We start from the raw sequence: 26,633 nt of genomic DNA on the forward strand, positions 1-26,633 counted from the left end.
GCATCACTCTTCCATCTGTATATTGAGATGATGACATTTCCTACTTCACTGGTGTACTGGGAAGCTTAATTAATTAAAATGCATAAAAGCACTGAGATTCTCATGTGAAAGGTGCTGAAGTGTGAAGTATTTGTAAGGAGCCTAATGAAAAATCAGTGTGCCTGCTTTTCTGCGTCTCTTGCCTGTTGTTTCGGGTTAGTGCCTATCAGCCCCTAGAGCTGTGTGGTGCGTGGCAGCCAGCAAGGAGTTTGATTTGGAGCAGCACTAGATGACCCAGCAGCTTGCTTTTCTCCAGCTTTCAAACATTCGCCGTATTTTGCAGCTGACTAGTCTCAACCTTTGCCTGCAGTGTTTGTGTTCCCTGAATTCTACAGTTTTCAAAGACTTTGCCATTCTCAAGACAGGGCAGGAGCCTGCAAGCAAGACCTCTGCTGCAGAGTTTCCAATTAGTGCTGTTCCAACTTGATGCTGGTGCAGGAGCACCCAGCCTGGTTAGAAGATGATGGGAGGGAAAAAGTTCAGATATTGTCAGCCTTTTTTTTACAGGGAGTTATCATGGTAGATAATTCTGTTTGTGCTCAGGCAGCTTTTTGGTGTAGCCAGGACTCCATATGCAGAACAGTGTTCCAGCTGAAGTACAGTAAAATTTGGGACACTGACAGATAATCTTTCCGTCGCTTAGGATGAGAAACGTTGTTTGTGTTGTGAGGCATGCTTTCTGAGTTTCCTCTCTCAAGGTTTTCTGTCGTCAGCTGTTGGTTCCACGTGTCCTGTCGTATGTAGGTTTCCGAGGGCTGACCCAGCCCGGCCCCTCTCCATACAGATCTCTTCTTTGCCTGGACTGTGGTGCTGTACTCAGGAGAGAGAGGTTCTTGGTAGCGGCTAAATTTGAAATTGTCTTTCTCCTTATGATTTCAGGTTGAAGTCTTGGCCTCCGAGGATGCTACATTTGGACACAAGGTGTGTAGTTTGATGCAGTTTTGTTCTGTAGGTCCCATCAACTTAAATTGTTGGATGTGATGTCACAGAAGATGACAATTTTCAACCTGAGAATTGAGGATCCTGTGACTTATATCCACTGATTCAGAAACTTTCCCTAATTTATGGCAATCTGAGAACAACACGCAGAGTCTCTCCATCCTGTTTATTTGGTATAAAACCTGTGAGAAAATTTTACTTGCGGAAGCCCGTGTGGAAAATTGGGATGTCAGCTTTGTAGTAACTTTTAAGATTGGAGTTGCCCGAGTGCCAGATTTGTTCTTTTTCCGTTGATTTGCAGCTCAAAAATTGTAGTTGTTATCCACTTCCTAGTCTGTTGAGTAAGCCCCTTTGTTCATGGTCCTTTTTCACAGTGCATCTTGAGCAGAAAGTTGTACATTGAACAGCTGCATCACCCTGTGTTCAGTTGTAGCTCAATGTATAGCAGGCAGTATGCGTGTTGGAAAGACCAGTGTAGATCTGCTCTGTTGCTTGGATAGGCTGCATCCAAATATTGCGTGAGTTTCTTTGGCTGGTGAGCATTATGGTGGCGACCACAGTTTTAATTGAGCACTAATAGCAGATGATTCTAAGCAGGGCATATTGTGTGTAGGCTATATCTAGTTCGCCAGGAAGAGAGTGGATGGGGAGGGAAAGCAGAAGCTTGTAGGAACAGTAGGCTAAATCATGACAGTGAAGAGTTTCCTGCTGCTGAAGGCCCACATGCTGTGATACTACTGCAGATGAGAAAATAGCAATGTTATTACTGTCAAGGTAAAAAAAAAAAAAGAAATCAAGAAAAGATGAAATAAGTTATCCAAGTTTGTACAGAATGCCATAAACAAAACTAACCGACAGGAGAGGAAAAAAAAAAAGCTTTAAAAGCACCTAAACATTCATAGAATATGAATGATGCCAGAAATTACATTGTGTCCATATTGTACATTTTTGTGTTGATATGTGATAAAGTGATTTAAATAAATTATTAAAAAACAGATGGAGCTACTCCAGTATTATTTGAAGTATTTAACATATGATAGTGTGCAGTATTCTTGGTGTGTTTTTGTTTGTTTGTTTGTTCTGGGTTTTTTTGTTGTTGTTGTTTTTATTCAATACCCAGCATGCATACAGAATATTCATTGAATATTTAATAAACCTGGAGGGTCAGCTCTTGTGAACTCATCTCCATAATCTTTCAGACTAGGGGGGTAAACAGAAATGCTACTGAAGATTATTATAGTAAGTTACTCTTACAACTAAAACACTGTGGAGGAGGCTGCTTTTTTTTTTTTTTTCATGGCTGGACTTGCAAGGTGGTTTTCAGTCTTGGAATCACCTTGATGGACATGCTTTGAAACTCCTTTTTTTACCTAAAGTTTTAAGAATTTGCTATTGCTAAGCTTCAGTTTTACAAAACCAAATTGGTGCTGTTGCCAGCTCTTAATGGCATGCTCCAGAGTTCCAAGCAACTTTTCTGTAAGATTCTGCTTCAGAACCAACAGACCATTTTACTTTCTTAAAATAGTAGCTTTACATTATATAGTGAACTACGTATGTCTGGGACTGTCGTGTACTTTTTATCCACCAAGAAGAAAGGCACATGTATCATCCCAAATTTGTTGATCTCGGAATTTATCTTAACTGTCTATTTAGGCATGCTGTGAAAGCACTTTCTTTCCTCCTCTACCTTAAGAAATGCTTCCTCTACTGTCTTTCTCAATGACAAATAAATGTTAGTGTCTCTGTTATATTAACAACTCAGCTGGTATGCCCACAGAGAATACACACAAGCACAATTTTTTAAATAAAAAAAAAAATATATAAAATTTTATAAATTAGAAAATATGTTTGTACAGCAAATACCAGATAGCACAGTTGAGGAGGATGTAAGGTTAGAGTTTGCACAATGTAATGCTTTCCTTGATACTAGTTTTTAGCCTGAATTTTCCTCCAGGTCTGTTGGAGACTCTATGGTTTTGAGTGTGGCATATGCCTCAGCTTGAAAGGTACTAGGACCCCTCTGTATGCACAAGCAGAAGCATTATTTGCTGCAGAGGGTGCTCTTCTTTTGACTGTATCAATTCCACCTGTCCTTAGACACCCCTTAGTCTAAGGCTTGGTGGCAGGTCGTGTTGCCAGTGGATACTAGAACACTGTGGGATTTGGTTTTGTTTTGTTTTTAGTATTTCTAGACTGCTGAAAGAGCTTACAATGTTATCTGTTAGTCTTAAATTCTGCGTGGTTTTAGTCTCAGGGTAAATATGCATACTGGTAGCAAATGGGGCTGTTGCCCAGGAAAATGTGCTGAATGAGACGACAGAACATTGTTCAGATTCACTGTAGTTATTGTCGGTGAAGTGAAAACCTGGCTGATGTATCTGCCCCTTGAATAGCTGAGTCTTTGATGCTGATGATAAGCGCATGTAGAAATCAGCTACAGGATGCTTTTGATGCAAGATATGCACATAGATTTCAACAAAATAATTCTTATTTTAGAAAAGAAAATTAAAACAAAAGCTATTGTTTCACACTGTCAAAATACCCAGGGAAGAGGCACTTTGAAGTGCCAAATCTTATCTTTACTCTGTATGCACAGAACAGGTGCAAATTGCAAACCGTTAGCAATAGTTCTTCAAAATGTTCTGTCCACATCACCTTTTTAATGAGAGTCTTTCCAAAACAAAGGTAAAATATAAAGCATTTATTGGAGTAAAAATTGTATTTTTAATATGAACATTTTTTTCATTTTGTGCATATGTGAGACCACTACTCCTTAATGGGCCATGAAAGTGTAAGCAGTTTTTCAGTTTAAGTAAAAGTTGTTTTTTGATAATTATAAAGACACCAGATTTGACAGCATGGCTGTCTGAACCCTTCCTTTGGTTGAATTGTAGGAAGCAAAACCATTCAGCTTCCTTTGCAACTAATTTTAGAGAAAGGGGAAGCTGTTAGTGTGCTGTAGCAGCTTTTTTGAAGATGGTACACATAGTGTTCAGTTTGATTTACACATGCATCTCTCTGTGTGTTTGTGTTCACGTTTGTTTCTTAAAGAAAAGAGAAAACCAAAATATCTGGCTTTCCACTGATCCTTCTGTTTCAATATTCAGAAGGGTTGTGATATGTGTGTGGTTGTGTATGGAGAGATGTCGGGGAAATGAGCACCTTGCGAATCAGAACAGTTGACAGATGATCTGGGACAGACTCAACACCACTTATGCTTGGTTCCTTCAAATTCTGCTGAGGACAAACTTATACATCTAATAACTAAGTTTCCTCAAAACCGTAGTGGCCAAGAAACTAACATAGAATCTAAGAGTGAATTGATAGAGCGGTATCTGCCCAAGTCTGCAGTCAACACACAGAAATGCATTTAGAAGTTGGAAGTTCCTTCAGTCCCGTTAATCTTATTGAAGCCTAATAATGATGTGTAAAATACTATCAGTACCAATTTATTCTAAGTTCATTTTAGCTGGAATAGGAAGATACATTTTAGCAGATGGGATCAGTGTTCCCAGATGGTAGAGAAAATCAAGAGGGATTCAAAGATGTGAAAAAAGAGAGAGAAAAAAAAAAGAATAAGGTGTGCAGAGCTGAAATAAAAGGTTAAAAGGTTTAACCATTCTGAGTGATGCTGATTTCAATACTATAAAGCAATGAACAAATAAAAATAACAGTGCCTGAGTTTTTTTAAATCCTCATAAGAGATTCAGATGCTCAGTTTCCATTAGAACATTTTAATCCTTGAGGTCAAATTGAAAATCTTAGTCTGAAAGGTTGATTATTATATAAAGATTTAACCCACATTTTATTGTTGCAGGAGCCGCATATTTGACATCAGTTGGAATTATGGTGTCGAACGCAGTAGCACATATTCCAGACATGTTACAAATGGTGTCTGGCCCTATCTAGAGGAGCTGCTTAACTTTTTGAGTATTTGTGCTCCTTTTACTCTCCTCTCCTTTCCCTCCCTTTCCCAAAGGCTTTTACTGTCAGCACCTCCCTGACCCAAATATCGCAGGCTGGAAGAGGCTGGGCTCAGCCTAAGCAGGGTGAGATCACCTCGGCCACGTGTCTCAACCTGCCTGCGGACGTGCCAAGTGCCTTCAGCCCTGTGCGCAGGGATGGCCGCCGAGCCGCCTACCGCAGCTAATGCCGAGCTGCCGTGATTCCGGCTTAGGGCAGCATTAATATAAATAAGTTTGTTAATGGCAGTCCAGCAGCTACATGTCAGAAGGCTCACAACTTTGTGCAACAGGAAAAGAGACACTTATGTTCCCACAGTGGGGGAGCTCCACCGAGAACAGGACTCTCTTATTTGGTAGTGAGCTTTAATCCTTCCATTGTGTGCCGTTTTAAGCTGTGTTGTGATGTAATTGGCTTAATCATTACTATTATGTTGCTTTGCACAAGTTAAGATTGTAATTTGACATATGGAAATAAATGGCAACTGGATTAGTGATTTGCAGGTGTCATTTAAAAATGGGGCAGGGAAGAAAGCGTTTCATATTTTGCAAGCAGCGTATTTGCTAATGTACAGAGGCAGAATTAACTACGCCACTGCATCTCAGGCTGTCTTGAAGTAGGAGCGAGCTTCACCTGTTTGTTTCTGGGACTGTACTGCTGGGGTTGAGGAAAGAGAATCTGATTCCCAATGGATGTGTTCAGTGTAGGAGTGATTTTATATTTCCTTTGCAGAAGACAAATACAGGAGAAAAGCTTTTCTCTTTGATCGAGACATCAGCATAATGGAGACACAGCTCTATTAAAGAAGTGCAGCAAGGGTGGCATTTCTGATGGGGCTGAGTCTGCGTGGTGGAGCTTTCATTTCAGCATTGTTCATGGAACTGGCTGTATTTTTGTTCTGTGACACAGCATAAAGTGATGACCTCAACTCCATAATTTATTAACTCTGGGAGTTATTGAGAGACTCTGTTCCTAAGTCTTTTTTTTAAGTGTGTGCTGCTGAGATGCATTTTTTAATGCTTTTTCTCTGATACAGGATACATGGGTTTAAAAATCAAGCGTGCTTAGGACTAAAATACCTTTTTTCCTCTCAGTCATGCTACTTTTACTTGAGTTTATTAAGAGGATTTTTTGTTTGTTGTTGTTGTTTGTTTATTTCTTCACCTTGCAAATGCTGCTTTATTGCAACCCTCAGCACATCACGGTGCATCTTCTGTAGCCCACGTATTTGCACGGTTCCAGATACCAGAAGATCAGATCCTGAGGGGAAATTCAACTACACGCTGTAGCTACGTGTCAGCTTCCTGGTTTGAAGCACAGGACACCAGGGTGGCTGACTGCGAGTTATGACTCTGCAAATCTGGAAAGAAACTGTTGTTCTAGTGGTATCCTTAACACAGAAGCCTTGAGCTACAAGATGGAGTAGAGATGCCATTTGAGAAGATCAAGAAAACTTGTTCTCAAGATATTTTTTTATTATTATTTGTTTATTTATTTTAAAATTTGTATTAGCTTGATTGCAACAAAATAATACTTCTGGGAAAGAAGGAGAAGAGAAGACACTAAAGAAAAAGTAGGCATTCAAAATTGTTTTCTTTTAATGCACGCCTTGTTTAAGACAGCTTTCTTTTGTTGAAGACTCTAAGCAGCCTCTGCTTCTGCCATCTGGTGGTTGCTAATAAAAGTTACATCTTCAAAGCCAAATTTAATTGTTTTAAAACCAATTAATCCTTTTCAGAAGAGGATGTTTTCAAGAGTCTGAATTATCTCTGTCTTGATATGTTGACACTTGGAGTGTCTGTGTGTGTGCTTAGTATATGGGAAGATACAAAGAAATGAGTCATAATTTACATCTGTCTGTGCACTGTTGACTTAGGTAGGATTCTGGGGGTAGTAAATAAGTTTTTGGATTTGTTTCAGCTTAGAAAAAATAGATATTCATATTAGCCTCCAGTAACCTCTGTTTTGCTACTCAGAACAGAGTTAGGATTACACATTTCCCCGTGGTTTTTTTTTTGGTTTTGTTGTGTTCTGTGTGGAGTTGTTTTACCTGAGGTGTTCAGATAACTAAAAGGATTTTCCAGCTTGCTTTGAGTCATTTTTAAAGCTGCTGTGTTTTAGGATTGCTGAAGTCGTCTGAGCTCCCTCTGTGCTGAGTGTTTTCTAAGAGCAGGGAGCGGCATTATAGCAGGGAACAAGGTGCTTTTTTAATATTCTTAGGGACCCCTTAAAGATGTGTCAAAGTGTTTTGAAATAGTTATGACTAAGGAAGTAGCAGCAACGTATTTCTACCTGGACCTATCCATATCACCGCTATGTTATTCAGGACAATCCAGGAACATGCAAAACGGAGCATTTGTGATGTTATAGAAATTTCACTTACATAATCCATAGTTCTGATGTTTGGTAAGTTCAGTCTCAGTGAAGATCTCTGTGGTTTGTTTGTTAGTTTTCCCTATTAGTTTTATAGAAATTAAGAGATGCACCAATGTATTTAAAGCCCTGAACTCCTCTCCATCCATTGTATAGTCCTGACTTTGGTCCAAGTTTGTCCCGAGTGCTGGGGGCTGCAGAGGAGCGTATCTAACAGTATAGAGGGTGAAATCAGAACACGAATGTGGGACCTCATCAAAATCTATTTCAAACAGCACTTGCTTGCTGTGGCGCCCCACTCCTCACAGCTCACTGCTACTTCTGATGTAGAGAGGATTTTAAAGCTCTCTGGGAGTATGGAAAGTGAACACTTCTTAGAGGTCCTAGTGACTTTTTGTGCAGTGGAGGTAGATCTGGACAATTGCAGCACGATCTTGAAGAAAAAAAAATGAAATGGTACGTAGAACAGGAAAAATAATCATACATTGGCTGAGAATGCCCAGATGTGAAAATGCCAAGACACACTGTGTAAATGGCACGGTAACAGTTGGTTCTTTCCTCCTTGTGCCCTGTAGCCTGTGCTCCTGGCCTGTAGTCTCAGGAAAGACAAGACAAGGCTTCAGGAAGGGCTGGTCTCCTGTGGCAGTTTCACAGTGTGGGTACAGCATGTCAGGCTTGCTTCGATATTCCTTTGTTTCTTTCTCTAAACTAGAGATAAATCCATGTTTAATGCTCCTTTTCAGTTTGAAGCATCTCATGATGCTTGCAGAATAAATACTGATGGCTTCGGGGTTAGACTTGGGCAGTCTGCATAGGCATGTGGTAAGATTTGTTTTATAGAGCTGCGGAGCACCCTGTGGCAATCTGGTGTGAGCACAGCTGGTGAACATCATGTTCTTCTCAGCACCCTTGAACATCTCTGGCCTGTGGTTTGCCCAGTGCCCTGTGACCAGCTGGGAGTAGTACTAAAAACATGTAAGCTGCTGGCTTTCCTCCGCGTCGCCTCTACTTCCAGGCATACATAGACGTGATGAACAGCCTTCGTCTCCAGTAAGGCACAATTGATGTTGTAAAGGCGTGGATGGGGCCACACTTGGGGGTTTGATGCAAGCTTAGAGCTCCCATCGCCTTTCCCAAAGTACCAGGGGACAGAAATCAGTGTGCGGTTTTCAGAACATGCGTATGTGATTCAAGGCATCTGTTTAGTATTTGCTCGAGTGATGTCTGTAAGTAAGAAGGCTTGGCAACTGGCTTTGCTTTTCTGATTGATAAGTATCCCTTTTTGGGCAGTTCTGTGCCAATTTACATTGCCACTTTGTTGTAATTAACTGCTGCAACCTGGAGCCCCCCCAGTTCTTGTGGTGGCAGCAGCACTAGTCTGTACTTCCCCTTGCTGCTTTTTTGAAGGGACAGGCTGTAGTATGGTTTGCACTTTCCAAAGTGGTACTGCTTTCATGATGGGAACATGCATCACCTTGAGGGTTTGACTGAACCCACTATTTCACACCAGTCACTATGACAGAAGTTATCACAAAAAAAATAAGAGAATTTGTTTTCTCTGTCTTCTGCTACTCTCCACGTTTATAATGGGTGGGCTCCCTTCGGTGGCCCGAGCCTGGTGTGCCTGAGCTGTCTGCCCGTGTCTGGCCGGGTATGCTCTCAGGGTCCCCTCTCGCTCTGCCGCCTGGTAACATGTAACCGGGGTGATGCTGGCCTGATATGGTGGGTCCTTTGTGGTTCTTTGTGGCCCCTTTGCTTTATACTGCTGGTTTGAACTTTGAGGGAGTATCAGGTTTACTAAGGAGTCATCTAACAATGGGAACACAATGTTTGCTTGTAAATACCTGCACATTTTAAATAAAATGTTGAGGCAGGTGGTCTCTTTGTTTGGGAGTGAGAAGGGGGCAGGACAGAGTATTTGCAAGTAGTTTGCTGTTTGTTCTTGATTAGGAAAGCAGGTTAGACCAGATTTCTTTTTCTGCTGTAAATTCTACCTGCTTGCTTAACTGGTGGGACCAGAAGTACTCCCTCCAGCAACCAACCCCACCTTGCTGCAGGAATCATGCTCCCATTCACATCACCATTTAAAAAACAACAACAAAGAAACCACAAATATTTATTTTTCTTAAACTACTCTTCGCTTGCTTTTATATATACATCATTCTCTCTCTCTCTCTTTTTTTTCTTTGGTAGCATGAAATACATGTATAGAAAAAAGATTCAGATTTCTGCTATGTGGCTGCTTCCCCTGATTGTCAAGCCAGCTTGTTAAAAGTAATACTAGGGTTGAATAATAGGAATTGCAGAGAGGATCGTGAGAAAGTTGTTGGGTAGACAGATGTGATTTAGGTTTTCATTTCCTCTTGTTTTTTCCTGAGACAAGGTCAGGTGTGTATCATGCTTCGGAGCTGTGCTTTGCTGGAAAAAGGGCTGTTGACATGTTGCAGATTTCAAAGAGGAAGAAAGCATTGACAATAATGCAGAATCTTGAGCTTTTTACTGAATGTACATTTCTTTACATAAAACATCATTTTGTAACTTTGAAGTTTCAATTACTGCGTTGTTCATTTTTTAAGAATTTCTTCTTGTGAGACAGTGTTTTCTAGTGAGTTGGGATTTTGATGGATAATTTTATTGGATTAGAATGACACTGGGAAATCTTGTTTTTCAAGGTCATTTGTTCGATTTTCTTGGTGAACAGTTAATTATGCAGGGACTTAATATTTTCTTACGTAGGAAGATCAAGATTACAAATGGTTTTGGCATGACTTTTATACGGCTGCAATGCTTTAAATTGTTTAATATTATACACATGTAAACTATTATGATATATTTCTAATGCAGCAATCATTCTGTGTGTTCTATGATTTTACTACTGAATCCTTCCTACTACCTGAAATAGAAAGCATAGATTTACAGTCTTTTTAGTGAAACTTGCCTTAACAATTTAATCTGAAGCAAAATAAGCATCATTCGTACTGTTCAGTTTAATGTGGCTGTTTTCATTCCACCAGCTGATTCCTCCCCCCCTCTACCTCCCTTTATCAAGATCTGTTTAAATCTCCCTGAGCCTCCTGTGAAACTTCCTCACGGTGTTATTCCTTGTGTCAGAACTGATGTACGATCACCTCGTAAATGTAATGTATATCTAGAGAGGGTTTACAACTTCAGTCCCTGTGCAAGGGCTGTGCTCCAGTGGATGGAGGGATGTACACCTCAGAAGCACTTGTGGGAAGAGCAGTTAGAATACATACTAATTTAAAAATTAATAAATGTATTTTTGAGAAATGTGTTAACTGCTGTTTATGAAAGAAAGCAATGAAGTGAATCATGTGGAACTGGCTTTTGTTTTGTCTAAGTAACTAAATATCATTATAACACGTATGATTGCATGCAAAAGCTTTACAGTAATGTAGGTATGGCTGTTTATATGCTTATTAACTTGTAGTTTTCATCTGTGGTGTGTGCAGAATGCTGCCAAGGTCAAAGTTGTTAAGCATCCCCACACAGTACTGAGGGAAGGAATTATTTTAGCTAAAGCTGTCTCTCTTTTTTTTTTTCTTTCTTTAAAATAAACTCTCTTTTTACCAGCAGTGTTGTGGAAAAGGATCCTGAAGGAGAAATTTGGGGATGCTGGACTCGGAAATGGCATGAAATTAATTAGGATTAGAACACGTGTCTATGGTAGAACAAATGTTGAACATGATGAGGACACTCTTGAGGTCCTGTGTGTTGCCTCGCTTAGTTGTACAGAGGTTTGAAAATGAGAAAGAGAAATTTGAACTTGATACAGTGAGCAAGAGAAGGCTAATGGAGCCCATTAAAAATGCAAGCTGACCTAGATGTACTGTTGAATGGTGCCATGTGGTGTGCATGCAGCTTTATATGGCAGGATACAGTGCCTTGTTGACCAGAATAAAGCTAAAAACACTGAAAATACTGCACTGTTTACAAGTCCAAAGAAAAGATGGAAGAATTGGGCCATCCCGTTCTATGTTATAGGTGATGTTAAGAAAAACAATAACATTAGAGCTTTTTCACTATGAAAGCAACTATTGATTTCTGTTAAATGGGTACAACATTTGTTTAAAAAAAAATCCTCAGAAATTACTTATGGGGAATGATTGATGTACATGCCCCACCGCCACAAGTGTGTGTCTGCTTTCTGTTCTCTTCCATCTAGGTTGCATGAACCCAGAACCCTGGAAGATGAACGAAAAATTAGTATTAAGAGTTAGTTGATCAGAGCCAAATTATTTCTTTCTGGAATAAAAAGATATTCAGTGTGGGAAAGGGTAGCAGCATCCAGCCATTAATTTTATGGTACTTTTAATTCTAAGTTAGCTTTGAAGAACTATTTTAGAAGGTGTCAAAGAATCAGAAAATGTTAATATTATATTATTTTTCAGGTAATTAATATTGAAATAGCTTTTAGCTGCTGTTTGAAACTTGATGGAAAATAATATGTTTTGATACTGAGACAGTTTCAACTTGCAATGATTATCTTAGCTTATTTATTAAGAAAAAAAAGCCACACACAAAAAAGCTTTCAGAGGAAATGCTGACTTCTCCCTCCCACCCTGCCCTTGCATCTGCCTTAGCTTCTGCTCAAACTGTATAGATGCAGGCATATATGGTTGGGATATTATATATTTTTGTTGGACTTGGAGGTTTAAAATTGATTTTTTTTCCCAAGGCTGTAAGTTATAATGTGTTTTCAGTTGGTACAATAATAATAAAAGAGGCTTGCATGTACCTGTGATGCATTTGATTCCTCCCTGCAGTGACTCATTGTGGATCTCTCTTACAGCTAAGTGCTTGTTCCTTGTGATCAGAGGAATATGTTACACACCTTCTGCTTCGTGCCTATTAAATTCAAGTTTCTATTGTAGGCAGCATTACACAGCTATCTTTGAGAATTAAAGGGGAAAAATATAAAGAACAGTAACTGTGAAGTGAAAATTTTAGAAGCCAGTTTGTTCTCCCTCAGCCCTAATGTTGATTTTCAGTGTGGTTCTGTTTCCATGCTTGCTGCTTCTGATTTATTTTTTTTCTCCCTATTCAGAGCACCTGTCTTTGGTACCCTGTTGAAATTAGTGACCATAATGGCAATTGCTCTTTTCCCTCTTCTGAGATCTAAATGATGGATACCAACCTTTTAAAATCTTGTTATGTTAAACATAACGTATGGTTCCTTTATCCAGACCAATATTTTGAGTTGAAGAAGGGATTGTTTTCTCCAATTTAATTATCATTTTCCCCCCTCACCTTTTTCATTCCCCGAGGGAATGGTCTGGAGAACAAAGTGTGCGTGTTCCAGGGAACAGAAATAGATTGTTCCATTCATAATTCAGTGATCTATTTCTGTTTAGCAAAGTTAAGCTCATGCTTAACTTCAGGTCTGTGATTAAATCTCACTGACTCCAGTATGACTTAAGCGCTTTGCAAAACCGTGGCTTTTATTCCCGTCTCACCATCGCACCACTCCTTCTGTCTCATTGCTCTTTTTTTTTTGTTCCTATTTTTTTTTTTCCTCTTTCCTCCCTCCTCTGCTGTGCTGCAAGTTGACTGTGCTTAGTGTCAGCAGTTTATGTTCTGCATGTTTAATGAAGGCCACGGCTTGGCTCAGCATAGCCCTTCCCCTTACGCTAACAGAATTTTGATAAATGAGATTTCCTTGTGTGGAGAGCCGAGAAGGGGCTTTGACGGGAAACGGCAGGGCATGAAATCAGCAGGTGTCAGGTTGTGCAAATTACAGGCATTTAAAAGCAAAAACAAAATAAAGAACTTGTTATGACTAACCGTCTTGAAAATGTGTATCTTCTTGAGAAACACACAGAAAAAGGTTTAACAATGTACTAGCACAACAAAGGTAAATTCAGTAAGCAGTAATCTGAATAAACGTATTTCTGCCTTCCTTTTTGCTCCACATTCCCCGTGCTTACCACCTCAATTGTCAAAGTATGCTATATAAGCAATTGGATTACAATTATCATTGCTGAATTTAGCACATGGAAATACATTTCAGCTGTGGCTTATATCCTGTTTTGATCTAAACCATTAGAAATTCTCTATTTTATGCCCACACAAGTTATTGACTGCAATAGAATAATAGAGGGAACTACTTGCACAGATTAAAAGAAACCACCAGCAGATACTGCAAGAAACCTTTTCAACTAAGGTACATTTCTATGATCCTTCCTCAGTTTTCAGTTCTATTTTCGTTTTTCTGATCCTGCTCGCTACATCCACTCCCTCCCTGTGCTTTCAGTCTTTTCTCCTTCATGCAGATTTAGCTTGTTCAGTGACCAATCTCCTATTCAGACTATATTGCTGTGTAATTAAAAAAAAATCTTTTAGTGTGCTCACATGTGCCAGTGAAGTATTGGATTGTTGAAATAACATCAAATTCTTCACTGGAGATTATAATCTGACACGATTCATCGAAGGCCAGAACTGGATCCTGCAGACCTAAAACTGGAGCTATTTTATTACCTTATGTAACATTCCATAAAAGTTTCTGCAGCTGTAGTGAATTAGAGATGAATTGTTTTTATTGGACAGATGAAGAGAAAGGACAGTTGGTATGGCTATAATAATTAATAAATAACACAGTTAATTAGTGTGCTGGCTCTCCAGTATGTTCAGAGATTAATTTAAATCAATTTGTGCTCGCTTCTATTAAAATACTCAAAACTGTATTTTTATACGCACACCCAGAGAGAAATATAAAATGTATATACAGAGAGAAGTATATTTAAATATATATGTATAATTTTATTCCTTACATATCTATACTTAGTTTTTTTCTCCTTTTTTTTTGGCAGGATTTTTGCGTGGCTTGAAACCGGGGATAATTGGAGATCTTGTAATTTTTTCATAAGTTGGTTCATACCATACCTGTGCGCTAAATCCTCCTATATGCTTGCAGAGTTTCTCTGGATTTTCTGCTCACCTCTAAGCGCTGTCCCTTTGCTCCTGTCAGTCAGGTGCCAATGGGGCCCCCCATGGTTTGAAGGCTTGGAGTTGCACATGGTCACCCGCTGATGTGTTCTAGTGTACAGATTTTCTCTTACAGAGAGTATATTTTTCTTGATTATTAAGATACACTCGTGATTCTAATGCCATCTCATCCCAAATCTGTATTTTAAAAAACAAAACAAAACAAAAAAACAACTAACGGTTGCTTTTTTTCTTCAGAATGGTTTACAGCAAAGTAACTGCAGTTGTAGAGCTTAGGCTATATTTTACCTTCTCCATATTTTCCAGTGTAACTTGTAATATACCCTTTTCAAATCCTGAATTCCAGTCTCTTAGTCTGCGTTCATCACAAGAAGTATTTACAGACTTGACTGGGAGTTGGTGGCGACTGGATTGCAGGCCAGCAGAATTCGTGATGCCTGTAAATGGCAGCCAGAAAAGGCTTTTCCACAACATCTGATCAGGCATTTCAGGCCACTGGGCAAGTGTCATGGCAGGTGGCATTAATGTCCCTTCTTTTAGACTTATTGTGTTCGGGGCAGGAGTGTTTGGGGCAGACAGCAGAAAAGCTCACTGTGACTGCAGTGCTCCTCTCTGCAGGAAACCGCTACCCATGCTCGATGCCCCAGCACCTTCTGGAAACTTAATTTCATGAGTTTCATTTTTGTGCCAAAATGACAGTCACAGTTTTCAAGTTGAAATATAGGAATGCATAGTATGGATCATGTTATCATCAGGTATATGTGTACACACGTGCATGTTATGGCATAGGTCCAGTTGCTGGTTGAGATGTGCAGAAGTGTTTGATTTGTAAATGCCATATTCCACAGCTCTTCCATTAGCCTTATCAGGGAGTCAGCATTACTTGAAGCAACTGGTGGGCTCTCAGGGTTCATTTCAGCTACCTTTTTTTCTCACAGCAAGTGAGAGTTGAGCTGAAAATCGTCTTCGATGGGACTCTGCAGAGAAGCAAGTTGGTGCTCTGTGACGAGTGAGGAAGGCAGCGTGGGGCAGCCCCCACTCTGATATTGGTGAGATGCAGCTAGGACTAGATAGACACCACAATACACCCTTCCTAGGGTGTGCCCTTGTTTGTTTGAATGATGCTTATAGCATTTTGGGGTTACTGGAGAGAAGCAGAGCGTGGGTAATGTCCTACAGCTGTGTCTTCATCAGATTTGAAATAAATTGTCTTAGTTAAACAAAGAAAACCTGTGTTAAAAGGGAAAAAGAGAACTATGTCAATTCTGTGTTTAAGAGTTAAACCCTGTTTATTTTGCCTTAAAATTTAGGGAATTGGGGAAAAAGTGGTTTCGGTTTTTTAATCTCTCATCACTAGAGCCCAGTAAGTGAGGCCAAAGAAGGTTTCCTTTCGCTCACTGCCAGGCAAAATGGAATCTTCCATCCAGAAGAGAAATGTTTCAAAAGTACGTAATACAATCTTTTTTTGCAGGAATTCCTACAATATTAGATTATATTGTGAAATAATTACAAATAATTATAAACAACAGTTTATATGGCATCACCTGTTCTTTTTTTTTTTTTTTTCTGCTGCAGGTATTGCCACAGTTTGTTCTTGTTGATCTTTACTGTAACTATGTATTTTACCAAAGAGCATTGCTCACTAAGATTTGGAGATGAGTTTATGATATTTTACTGTGAGGTAAAGTAATTATACTCTAAACTATGACAGACAGTGTAATTTGGAGATTGCATTCCATACATACCCTTCCATCGTGTTCTGGCAAAGGCCATCCTTCTGCTAAATCTGATAAAATATGAATTTAAAATCCCAAATGTGCACACGCATACAAAACAATCGTGCCTAGGATGCCTGACGCTTTGTGGTGTTTGCTGGGATACCAGGTGCTTTAACTTTACACCATCAGAATACAAATTATTATGTGATAAACTGCAGCATCAGCCTTACCCCTGGGGGGGAGCGCTGGCTGCTCTGAGCACACCTAGCACTCTTGGGGCTGGGTACCACAACTCTTTCGAGGCCAGGGTGCCACACGGGGCACTTTACTCCTGATTAACCTTAAATATGTCAACAGCCCTCAACTGGAGGTATTTTTCAAATGCGCTGTTATGTGAAGCCCTAAGTCTCCCCAGAACTGGGGACAACAGTGTGCAAAATCTGAAATCGGCTTTTGGTCAGGTGCAGGCAATTGCTGTGCTTCAGCAGGGGAGAAGAGTTAGCTTCCTTTTTTTCTCCTGGTTAAAATTGTCTCCTCTTATTTTAGTCTTGCACTTCCAATTTTGCTCTACAAAGATATTTGAGTTCAGGATGTTCTAATTTTGGAGTGAAAGATGGTTTTTGCTACACTCAAATACATGCAATCATTGTAGCATGGTCTCCTGGCATACTTCAGCAGACTCAGACCATCTCACTCCGGGGCTCACTTCCCTCCAGGCTCATCTCTGTTTTGATAAGGAGATGAAAGGTGCAGAGAAGGGCTGCTGTTGAGTGGAAGTTCATCATCTTGGTCTTTGATTTATCCCTTTATCTAGATATAGAATATCTTACGCCTAAATATTTTAGTAACTTGGAGGAAGGAACTGTGAAGTAATACGTTTCTCTAAATTTAATTTTCCAAATGCCAACAAGCTGAGTATGTTCTGGGACACATAACCTCAAAGCACAGAAAGTCTGAGTGAGCCGCTCAGCTATGTAAATTGGTCGAACATCACTCGGTAGACTGAAGTGTACATATTTGCATATGTACACTTGTGTGTGACACTTGGTCTGGAAGAGAGTGGATTTGCTTTTGTGGAAAGATGTGCAGTGAAAGTGAATACAATCATTTTGACATCAAGGCTAATGAGTTTAAGAGCAGGTTGCCCTATTTCTGTAATTGGTTTTGTCCTCTTGCCATTTTTTTTTTTTTTTTTTTTTAAAAAAAAAGGAAACAAGGAAACAAAAGCAAGAGACACCTCCAAATAACAGGAAGTACAGTTCGAACGCAATGTTATGTGTTAGTATTTCAAAGTTACAGCTCCCCACTGTATACTACAGTTTGTTCTAGGAAAGGTGGAAAAGCTAAGTTGGTTTTCTGACAATTTTCAGATTTCTTTATGCATACACTCTGAATTTTCATGTTTGCATTGAGAAGATCTTGTGAAAGCCTTATGTTCAGGCTGTGTATCTGTAGAGCAATACGTGCTCAGTTGGAAGTAACAAAATCAAAGACTTTCCTGTACCTTGTGTCTGTTTTGTACCTACCAACCGTATGGATACCGGTAATATTAAATTCTTCAGCAAAAATAAAATAAACCTGATATTGTGCCTGTAGATTGCCCACAGCTCTACTTGTTGCTTATGTGTCAGCGCTAAGCTGTAGGAAAGAGCTATTTAGGAGAAGACAAATTTAGGAGAAGTCTTGCAGGTGCCAGTCTTCAGAGTTTCAGAAGGGCTGCACAAGCTTCTGCTGCATGTCTCCCTCCCAAAGTTGGCACCTCCCATAGCTGAGCAAAGGAGAAAAACTCCCATTTTCCAGTTACTGTGCAACAATGGAAAGAAAGTTTTTAAAATTAATTTGGAAAGATAGTTTGCTAGTATATTCAAAATCAGAACGTAGTGTTTCTGGATTTCAAAATGCTTTACTCTATAATAATATTTATGTTTCCCTAGTAAATTGCCATCAAGGAATTATTAAAGGGATTACAAATGCTTTCTATTCTCACATACATACAAACTTGCAAATCAGAAAGAAGGCAATATTTTAAAACAGAAACTGTTTTAAAGGGGATCTATGTTAGCATTTTTGTTCTCTAGTTTTATATCATCATCCCTGACCAAAAAGAAAACAACCAACAAAACAAAAAACCCTATAAACAACTTGTTAATTCCTTGAACCAGTCTGCAAGGGAATTGTAAGGTAGCTGGTGTGATGAGCAGGTGTCTAATTCCAAAATACTATTTGGACATTATCCAGGTTTTGCAATATTTTCAGGGAGTCATAAGCTGTTTTAATAATTCAATTTAGAGAGAACACTCTTGTGACCATTCTCTGAATTCAGTTACTTTATTGATTCATCTCATTTCTTTAACATTGTGTATAGAAGAAAACAATGTAAAATTTGCTAACCTGTATGTAAGACGATGTAAGTTATTTAATAATGTGGATTTTGAAAGTCCTAGGTAACCAAAGATTGCATCATTTCCTTGATAGCGTATGTATACTAAGACATTAACTGTAAGTACCTGCTTTCATTCATGCACATACAGAAGGAAAATGAGAACATCTATGTGTAGAACTGATTGCTTTCCCTGTATTTAGAGTCTTTCTTGCAATAAAGGGAACTCTAATCCTATATTTGAGACCATGTATGTTTTTCTTACAGTCTTCCAAACAGTAACTAAAATGCAGAGGATTATGTTCTCAAATAAGATCTCAAAACAGCTGTATTTTCTCTTGGATGGAAAATGGTGTTACTTTGGAGACACTTGTATCCCCGTGTTATAGGTGTGGTTGTGCTGAAAGATCCATGGAAAAAATGAGCCGTTGTTCCCACTAATGGTATAATCCAGCTAGCATAGGAAGTCTTTTTAATTAAAAGAGGTTCCCATAGTTTCTAACCCTCCTCTCAGATTTGAGGATTTTGGGACTGGAACATAGCGCATATTTTCCCTGTTCTGCCTCCCCACACCCCCCCTCCAAAAAAGAAGGAAGAAGAACATTTGTTTAATTCCCATTTGGTAAACAACGTTCTAGGGAAGACATTTATCCTCCCAGCTTTGTCTTGGTGCTTCTGTTTCGCTCAGGAAAAGCAGTGACTGAGTGTTGCTACGATGTTACATCTATGCAATTTATCAAAGCTTATGGGATTTTTACTTGGGTTACAGAAGGCTCATTAGTTGTCAAGTGAATTGAACATAGGTCATAATTATTACACTATTGCAGCGTTCTTGAAAAAGATAAATAAGTGTTAGGGCTGTAAGATGCTGGAATAAAAGAAAAGTATTTTAATAAAAATGTCAGTATTTTAACATTTGTCACATTCTACAAAGCAAATGCAAACATGACTTACAAATAAATTATGGTACTACAATGATGGTAAAAGTTCAGTGATAAAGGGATACTGCTGCCTAACTTGTTAAACGAGAACCAGTGCAGTTGTGAAGGAGTCAACTGTGTTGGTGTCTGTTTCTCTAGAACTGTCCTTGGTGAGGACATGAAGAGTTTGCATCCAGGAGAGAATTGCTGTGTGACTAAACTTTGCACATCAACACACTTTCAGTAGTCTTTTAAGTTCTCATTTGAGTAGTAGGTTGTGGCTCCCTACTGACCACTTACTTCAGAGATTACATCTTCCCATCATTTCTTTGATTGATGTTGAGTTCCTTTTCTGCAGACTGTTCTTTTGCATTCAGACACCATAGTCATGTCCACTACCAGCAGGGTGATGTTTGGAGAAGTAAAGACAGATACACAGAATTCTCCATCATTGCTATAGAACTGAAGTTGTTGATACACTCGCATCGCCCCCTCTCCCCCCCCCCCCCACTGTTTTCTTGACTATGATGTATAGTTTATGTCTCTCTGTTCTTCTAGTTTGGCCGACAGGCATTGTCCAAGAGTATGAGAACATGTTTCATAACATGCAAGGCAGCTGCAGCATGACACATTTGCACTTTCTAAACCCTGACACAGAAATTCCCTTGCTGGATAGAAATTTGCATGCAGCTTGAAGGCATTAATATATTGCGTCTCTAGGAAATCTTGGTGGAACTCGATCCATTTGTTGCTTACAGAATCATGGTCGTGGATGAAAGGAAATGTTGTTTCTGAAATTCAGTTGTTCCAAAAAATGTAGATTTGGAAATTTCTTTTTAAGTTCTTTTTCGTTCCAGATGTTGGTGGAGGGCTTTGTATAGCATCTTCTTCTGCCTGAGGTTCTGGGACCTTGTCTTAACAGCTACTATTTGTAGAGCCCTTCGTATTCTCTGTGGAAATTTCTTATTTGCACATGATTTTGGATGTTGTTACTAGATGAATTATCCTTTTATCTCAAAAATAAGAACTACAGTATGTGCCTGAATGTGCCATCAAGTAAATAATATGCAAAACTTAGGCTAAGATTTTGATGATTCTGTGTGATGAACCTACTTTATATTTGCTTCCTTGGATGAGCTGAGATTGGTCATGGTATAACGTAATGTTGTAGAATTTGAGTTGTGTGATTTTAACGATCATCTCTGGATTCTTTAGATTAGATGCTTACCAAGAGGCCCTTTGACAGATATTATTGCAGAAGGTGTTAACTACCCCTAACTGTAATAGTTACCAGAAACTACCCACCTTATAACAGGTGAAAGAATACTGCAGTAGTCCAGACAACCGCAGATCATGGTTTAAAACATGAATCCAGTTTGAGTTTGAGCATCTGGGTGCAAGTTTACATTCTCTTATCATGATTTTTCTGTAAAAGCAGCTAAGTGGTGAGTTAGACAGGTCGAACAGCCCTAACCTGCCCCAGTTCCCTGTTGGAATTGGGCTGTAAAAACCCTTGGTCCCTGTAGATAAAGCAAATGAACAAGGCTGCTTTGCACCTCAAAATACCTCACCAGTTCCTGGGAAGGCTTTCTATCACAGGCTGCCAAATCCTACAGTTTTTGTTTTTCCCAGATATATCCATTGAAAAATGGACTTGCATACTTCTGCAACATTGGATTTGATCGTAGCCTGCTTCTTCACAGAGAAGTTGTTAAGTTCATTAAGCTGGATGTTGGTGAGAGATAAAAAGGAAGAACAAAAGCAGAGCAAATACATTTCTTAGCGCAGGGTGATGTGAAGGGCAGTGCCAGTGAGACGTGTTTAGTGACGCTGTGTTCCCCTTATATTGCAGAAATGAAGAAACCTCTTCTCAATAGCTATTGAACACATTTTGTGAGCAGTAAATAAACTGCAGAAAGAAAAGTAATAGGTGTAGGGCTTTATAAAGGTTCCTGTAACAGCATCTCGTGTAGTGTTTCTTTCAACATAACCGGTTATGACCTAGCTGACTGGCCTTCATTCAGCTTGCTGGGGTTTATACAGAACTGGAAGAGTGAAATCAGCAATCGCAGGAGAGAAATTAAAAAAAAAAAAAAAAAAAAGAACAAAAATTTTTAAAAGCTTGCCTTTTTTTTTTTTTTTTTCCTTCCCTAAAGTCTTTCTATCAGTTCAAGGCCAAGATTTAAAGCCAATTTTTAATGGCTTTTTTTTTCTTTCCCTGTGACTGGCTTCTCCCCAAGTCACATCGTTTTCGGTGAATCTGTTGAGAGTAGCACAGCGCCTGACGTTTTAAGGAGTAAAAACTTGGAATCTGAAAAGAGGCCTCCCTTTATCTGTATGAAGTAAAGCGGGCTTGGGAAACGATACAACAGGATTTTTAACCATGATTTTTAAACCAGTGAAAATGTTATTTGTATAGCTATTCTATACTCTTTTTTTTAAGCAGAAGTGAGAATGAGAAACAACTTAAGATGAAAGGAGTTGGAGAGGTACAATTAGTATGTCTTTTGCTCTGCGACACTTAGCAGAAGAAACAGGCTTTGGCCCCAGGGAGCTCCTCAGTGGCACAGAAGAAAGAAGCAGCGCAGAAAGCTGAATAATCACCCTGTCTTTGTGGAAACTCAGCTGCTTTGCGAGGAAGGTGACACAGATCCTTCAGCTGCATTTCCAGTGTCAGATGGCCTTGAGCCTCGCTTTCCCGTTCTCACTTGTGCTGTGGCCGTAGAAAGAAGGTGCGGATCAGTGTTGTCTGTCTCACGGCAGGCATGGGGTTAGGAAGGCATTGGTCTTTGTCCTACAAATACACAAGCTTTTGTTCTTCCCTCCCCAGCTTCGCAACACTGGTTTAATACCAAATTGTTCATGTGGTTGCACTGCACAGAACAGTGCTGGCACACAGAGCCATGTGATGGGACATCATACAAGATGAATTTAAAAATAAGTCCGTATCTTGTTCAGCTCCATGTTGGGAAGCAAGGATAGGAAGGTCACCACTGATTAAATGTATTTGATGTAATTCTATTGCTAACAAAGGAATTACAACAAGGTAGAAATCTGAAAGTGGTTTAGAGTTATAGGAGAGAAGAGGTTAGAAAGAAGATGGAACATTAAAAGCTGGTTCAAAATGATTATGTGTTCTAGCTAAAGTAATGAGTAAAGTCTCAACCATTTAGTACAAAGAGGTGATAGCAACCCCCTCCCTTTAGATTAAAACAGGTACATAACTTGTCCAAAGTCTGCATCCAGAAAGTCTTAATTTTCCTAATTTTATGCTATTTAACCTTATAGTGGGTAGAACTTGCGTTTACACATAATCCTATCCAAACAGCAGGAATGCACCACACTGATGGCCTGGTTGTACGTCTGTACACTGGTAAATGGCAGAGGAGTCCTCCAAATGAGCGCAACCAAAATCTGCTACCAGGGGTGGTGACAGCACAGATTTAGTACATCTCATTTGGAGTTTCAGATAAGATAATTTGGCTGTTGTGTTTCAGATGACCTTTCCCATGTTTCTAATACATTTGAAAATTTTAACTGTGCTGAAGTAGTATTATCAAAAATTGTCTTTTAAACGCATATCCTAATTTCCCAGGGCACTTTTTGTGCCCTGAATTTGAGAAGATCCCGGTCTGCTTAGGGCTGACACACACCTGCCCCGTAGGGTAAGCAGGTCACAGGGGCATATGTAGGCCTGGTCCCACCACCATCCTGGAGCAGGCAGCTGACCTGAGATTTATCCTGCACCACCAATCTGGGAGCTGCTGTGAGAGCTCATGTCCAAGAGCATGTTAGTCTTAAACTGGCATAATGGCCACGGAGAATTTCTGTTGATGCTCTCGTTTGCTCAAGTTGAGCACGGGAGACAGCAACCTGATGTTAATTTACTTGTGTTTCTTTGTTTAACAAATGAAACATTTGTTTTATGTTCAAATATGTATATGTCAGATTTTAATCTAGATGTATTAAACAGACAACAAATAAAAATTATGCTTTGTGGGCATCTCTCTTGAGTTGCAAAACAAAAGGCAGTCTGTAGTAAGCAGTACCATCTAAAGCAGTACCTAACTGTGTTAGATCTCGTAAATCCTTTATACTTGAAGGAAGAGAAATCCTGCTTGCTCTAACATGAAATGTAAAACTTTCTACCTCGTGCAACAAACCCATCTGTCAAAGCGAGTCTGTAAAGCAGAGCCCAGCCGCATGATCTGAAGGGCAGAAAACAGCCGCGCTCTCTTCCAGGCTTGTATTTGTTAGCAAACAGGCTCTGGGTAATATTTATCAATGCGCATGGTCTTCCTTTAAGAAAAATGAAACGAGTTACATGTGTGTATGCTGGGAAGTTTAGCCCCAAAGAAGAAGTTTGAAAAGGCAGAAGGAAATGGAGACCTGCCAAGCGTGTTGGCTGGAGTCATGGGCAAGAGCAAGGCCTGTCTGAACTGCCACTCAGTTTTTATTCTGCGAGTTTGCAGGGTTGGTGATTAGAGTGGCTTTCGCCCAATTATGCTGTGATTATTCCGCTGCACTGTAATTGACTGGGGAGATATGCTAATACCTGTCATTTGGGATGATAAAAGATGAGCGGAGGACGCAATGCATTATTTAGCTGGCTGTGTGATAGATGAGGGATGCGCAGAGTGCTTTAATTGCTGAGAAGAGAGGTTAAGCTGAACGAACGGATGAATTAGAAATGAGTTTTTTTATGGCTTGTGGAAAAGTGAAATAAAGGGAAATGTGCTTTAAAACTGTGGCAGCAGATAGAAGCAAACACAACAAGACAAGGTCTTTTAGGCAACTTGCTCTCTTAATTTAAATATATAAGACAAAACACGGTTTAGTGTTCAGTAAATAATCATAATAATGATAAGAAATGCTCGGTGAGTTCATATCCTCGCCAAAAAAAAAATCGTTGTTAAAGGAACTGTTTTTATTTGAGGTGATATTTGATGATTTGGAACCTTTAAAATTTCTGTTGCAGTTCAGAGCTTTAAAACCTCATTTCTGAGGGCTGCGGTACCGCTGCTGAACAGCGCGTTTTGCGTGCATAGGTCAGATATAGATTTACATAAATAATGTCACGCACGCATATACATATATACATACACACAAAATCTCTCGAGTATATGTGTTATACAGTTAATAAGTGCACAGAGAGAGAAGTGAGATAAAATGAATATTCATAACAGTTGGAGGAGTGTAGCGATACAATTAGCAAGAGTATACAAATAACTCACAAGTGACGAAGCTCTTACCCTTTGGGTGGGAAGGTCATTAGAAACTGTATCTTCTTTTTTAAAAAAATTACCTTGTGAAAAACAGTGAAGACGACAAGCAATTTTCCCGTTGTGTCATTCTTTGCATATGCACGAGCCTTTGCCTGTGGTTTAGAAAAATATTTGGAGCCTGTTCTGTGAGGCCGTGTGTGGGATGGGTTTTTGGGAAGGACTTCCAATGTGCAGTTTGCCGTGCAAAGCCTGCTAGCATGGAGTTCATCGTCATGATCCAGGATTTCAGTCACAAGCGTGACCTTCTCACTTTGGTGAGAAGGATGCGTAAATTCAGGCTTGGCAGAAAGGGTGAGGCTGCCAGAACTGTTGTCTTAACAAACCCTACAGGTTCATGGAGAACGTTACCCTGTGATCGCCCCGTTGCATTTCGGAGCTAACGTTCTGTGAAAATAAAAGCCATCCGTGTGTTTGGAGACCGAACCTTTATAAAATGGAGAAAATTACCGCTAGTGTGGTTAACTTATCCCTGGACCCATCTAACTGCTGGGAGGCTGCTACTTGTCCGTTGGAATTTGGTTTTTTTAAATTATTTTTTCAGAAAATACTGGCTCTCAAGACATTGTTATTGAATGGTAATTGATTTGTCTAGAATATCATGCCTTGTGAGCTGGATGCCAACTTGAGATGGATGTGGTTCTCTGCCACTGAAGTAGAGTCTGCAGGGCCCAATAGCTCCCCCAAATATAATCGCCACCTTGTTCTTTCTGCCGTTCACCAAAATTTCTTTATGGCTGCTTTTCATCATCTTAGTTGGAGACTGGCAACTTATTTTACAGCTGTGCAGCCCATTGTTAACTTAATTTTTTTTTTCTTAAGTTAGCTTTAAAAGAGCAGTTTATAAGGCAGTTTGCTGCTTTTATGGAGCAATTTATATTGCTATGTACTGGTTAATATAATTTTTGTAAAATGACCACTTGGATTTCAGAATGTGAGTGCTTCTGGTTGCACCTTGGCTCCTTTCCATTAGCTGAATGGATGCAGCTCTCAGAAAAGCTGTGGATCTTTGAAGAAAGAAGCAGTAAAATGCTGTAATGTTATTGTTTTATGGAGTGTTATATAGAAAAATCTGACTTTTAAAAATCCCTTATTAACCATTTTTAAAGATGTTACAAGAGAAAGTTTATTCTACATGGCTTGGTTTGTAATAACATATTTAATGTGAAAAAAGTGCCTTTTCCCATCCAGAGAGAGACCCAGGCGGTTTTGCTTCTTGAGGCGGGATGCCCCTGATGGCCACCAGTGTTGGGGAGCATGGCCAGTGCTTGGCGCTCTGCTGGGGTCTTTAACATCTGCACAGAGCCGATGGGGGATAACGTTGAAAAAGCATGGTCTAACATGGGTAAGCTGTAGTCCTAGTCTATCTGGCAGCACACAGATGATGAGAGAGGGGTTATGGAGAGGGGCAGAGGATCTGCTGCTCAGCACGGGTCCCAGGTGGGAGCGGGTCCCTCCATCATCATGCAGATGCTGCTGGACAGACCCATGTGTGGCATCTGCTTGGGATTTGGTAACTTCTGACATGACAAATACCCTTTTCTTTTTCGGTCTAAAGCCTTCTGCCATTTTTGTGGTTGTGGCCTTTCACAGTTTTCTCTTGCTCTCTGGGTTGTGATGGACCCCTGTAATTAGGAAGGGAATGGGGCCCAGCCCTGCTCCTTTGCAGATAGCCTTGGCACCCTGGGAAATGATCTTATCCAGCTGCATGTTTGCAGTCAGCCATTCATTTGCTTCTGTGTAAATACAATGAGGATAAGGGTACTAACTTTTTTTCAGTCTTTTCTAGTCCAAATTCCCTGCAAAGCGCTATTTTCACTATTATGCCTTGTACAAAGCATCCAATGACTTTCAGCGTGTCGTAACTATGAAATCAGCGTGCAGTACAGAGGATTTTCATGCTCCTTGAACAATAAATTTTAACTTACCCAGGAAAATAAAAATCACTTCTAATACAACAGCAAAATATTGCTGAGAGTGAGCCATTTTTCAGTACCCAGCCTTACTGATTAAAAGATTTGTCATTATATGTCTTGTCTGTATATATGCGTGTATT

General features: G+C 39.7%; 1 protein-coding gene across 6 annotated transcripts in view; it reads left to right on the top strand.

Moving 5' to 3' along the window:
- Positions 1-26,633, top strand: part of ARID1B (AT-rich interaction domain 1B) — a 327,634-nt gene that overhangs the window by 182,030 nt on the left and 118,971 nt on the right. For 3 of the 6 annotated variants that reach the window (XM_065835870.2, XM_065835865.2, XM_065835868.2), the window contains exon 5: positions 919-960. The exons of the other annotated variants lie outside the window; for them this stretch is intronic. In XM_065835870.2, the coding sequence (XP_065691942.2) occupies positions 919-960 (42 nt within the window). The remainder of the gene's footprint in view (positions 1-918; positions 961-26,633) is intronic. 6 annotated transcript variants of the gene reach the window in all.

The sequence above is a fragment of the Patagioenas fasciata genome, chromosome 3, assembly GCF_037038585.1.
Source record: "Patagioenas fasciata isolate bPatFas1 chromosome 3, bPatFas1.hap1, whole genome shotgun sequence".
In the NCBI taxonomy this organism is placed as follows: domain Eukaryota; kingdom Metazoa; phylum Chordata; class Aves; order Columbiformes; family Columbidae; genus Patagioenas; species Patagioenas fasciata.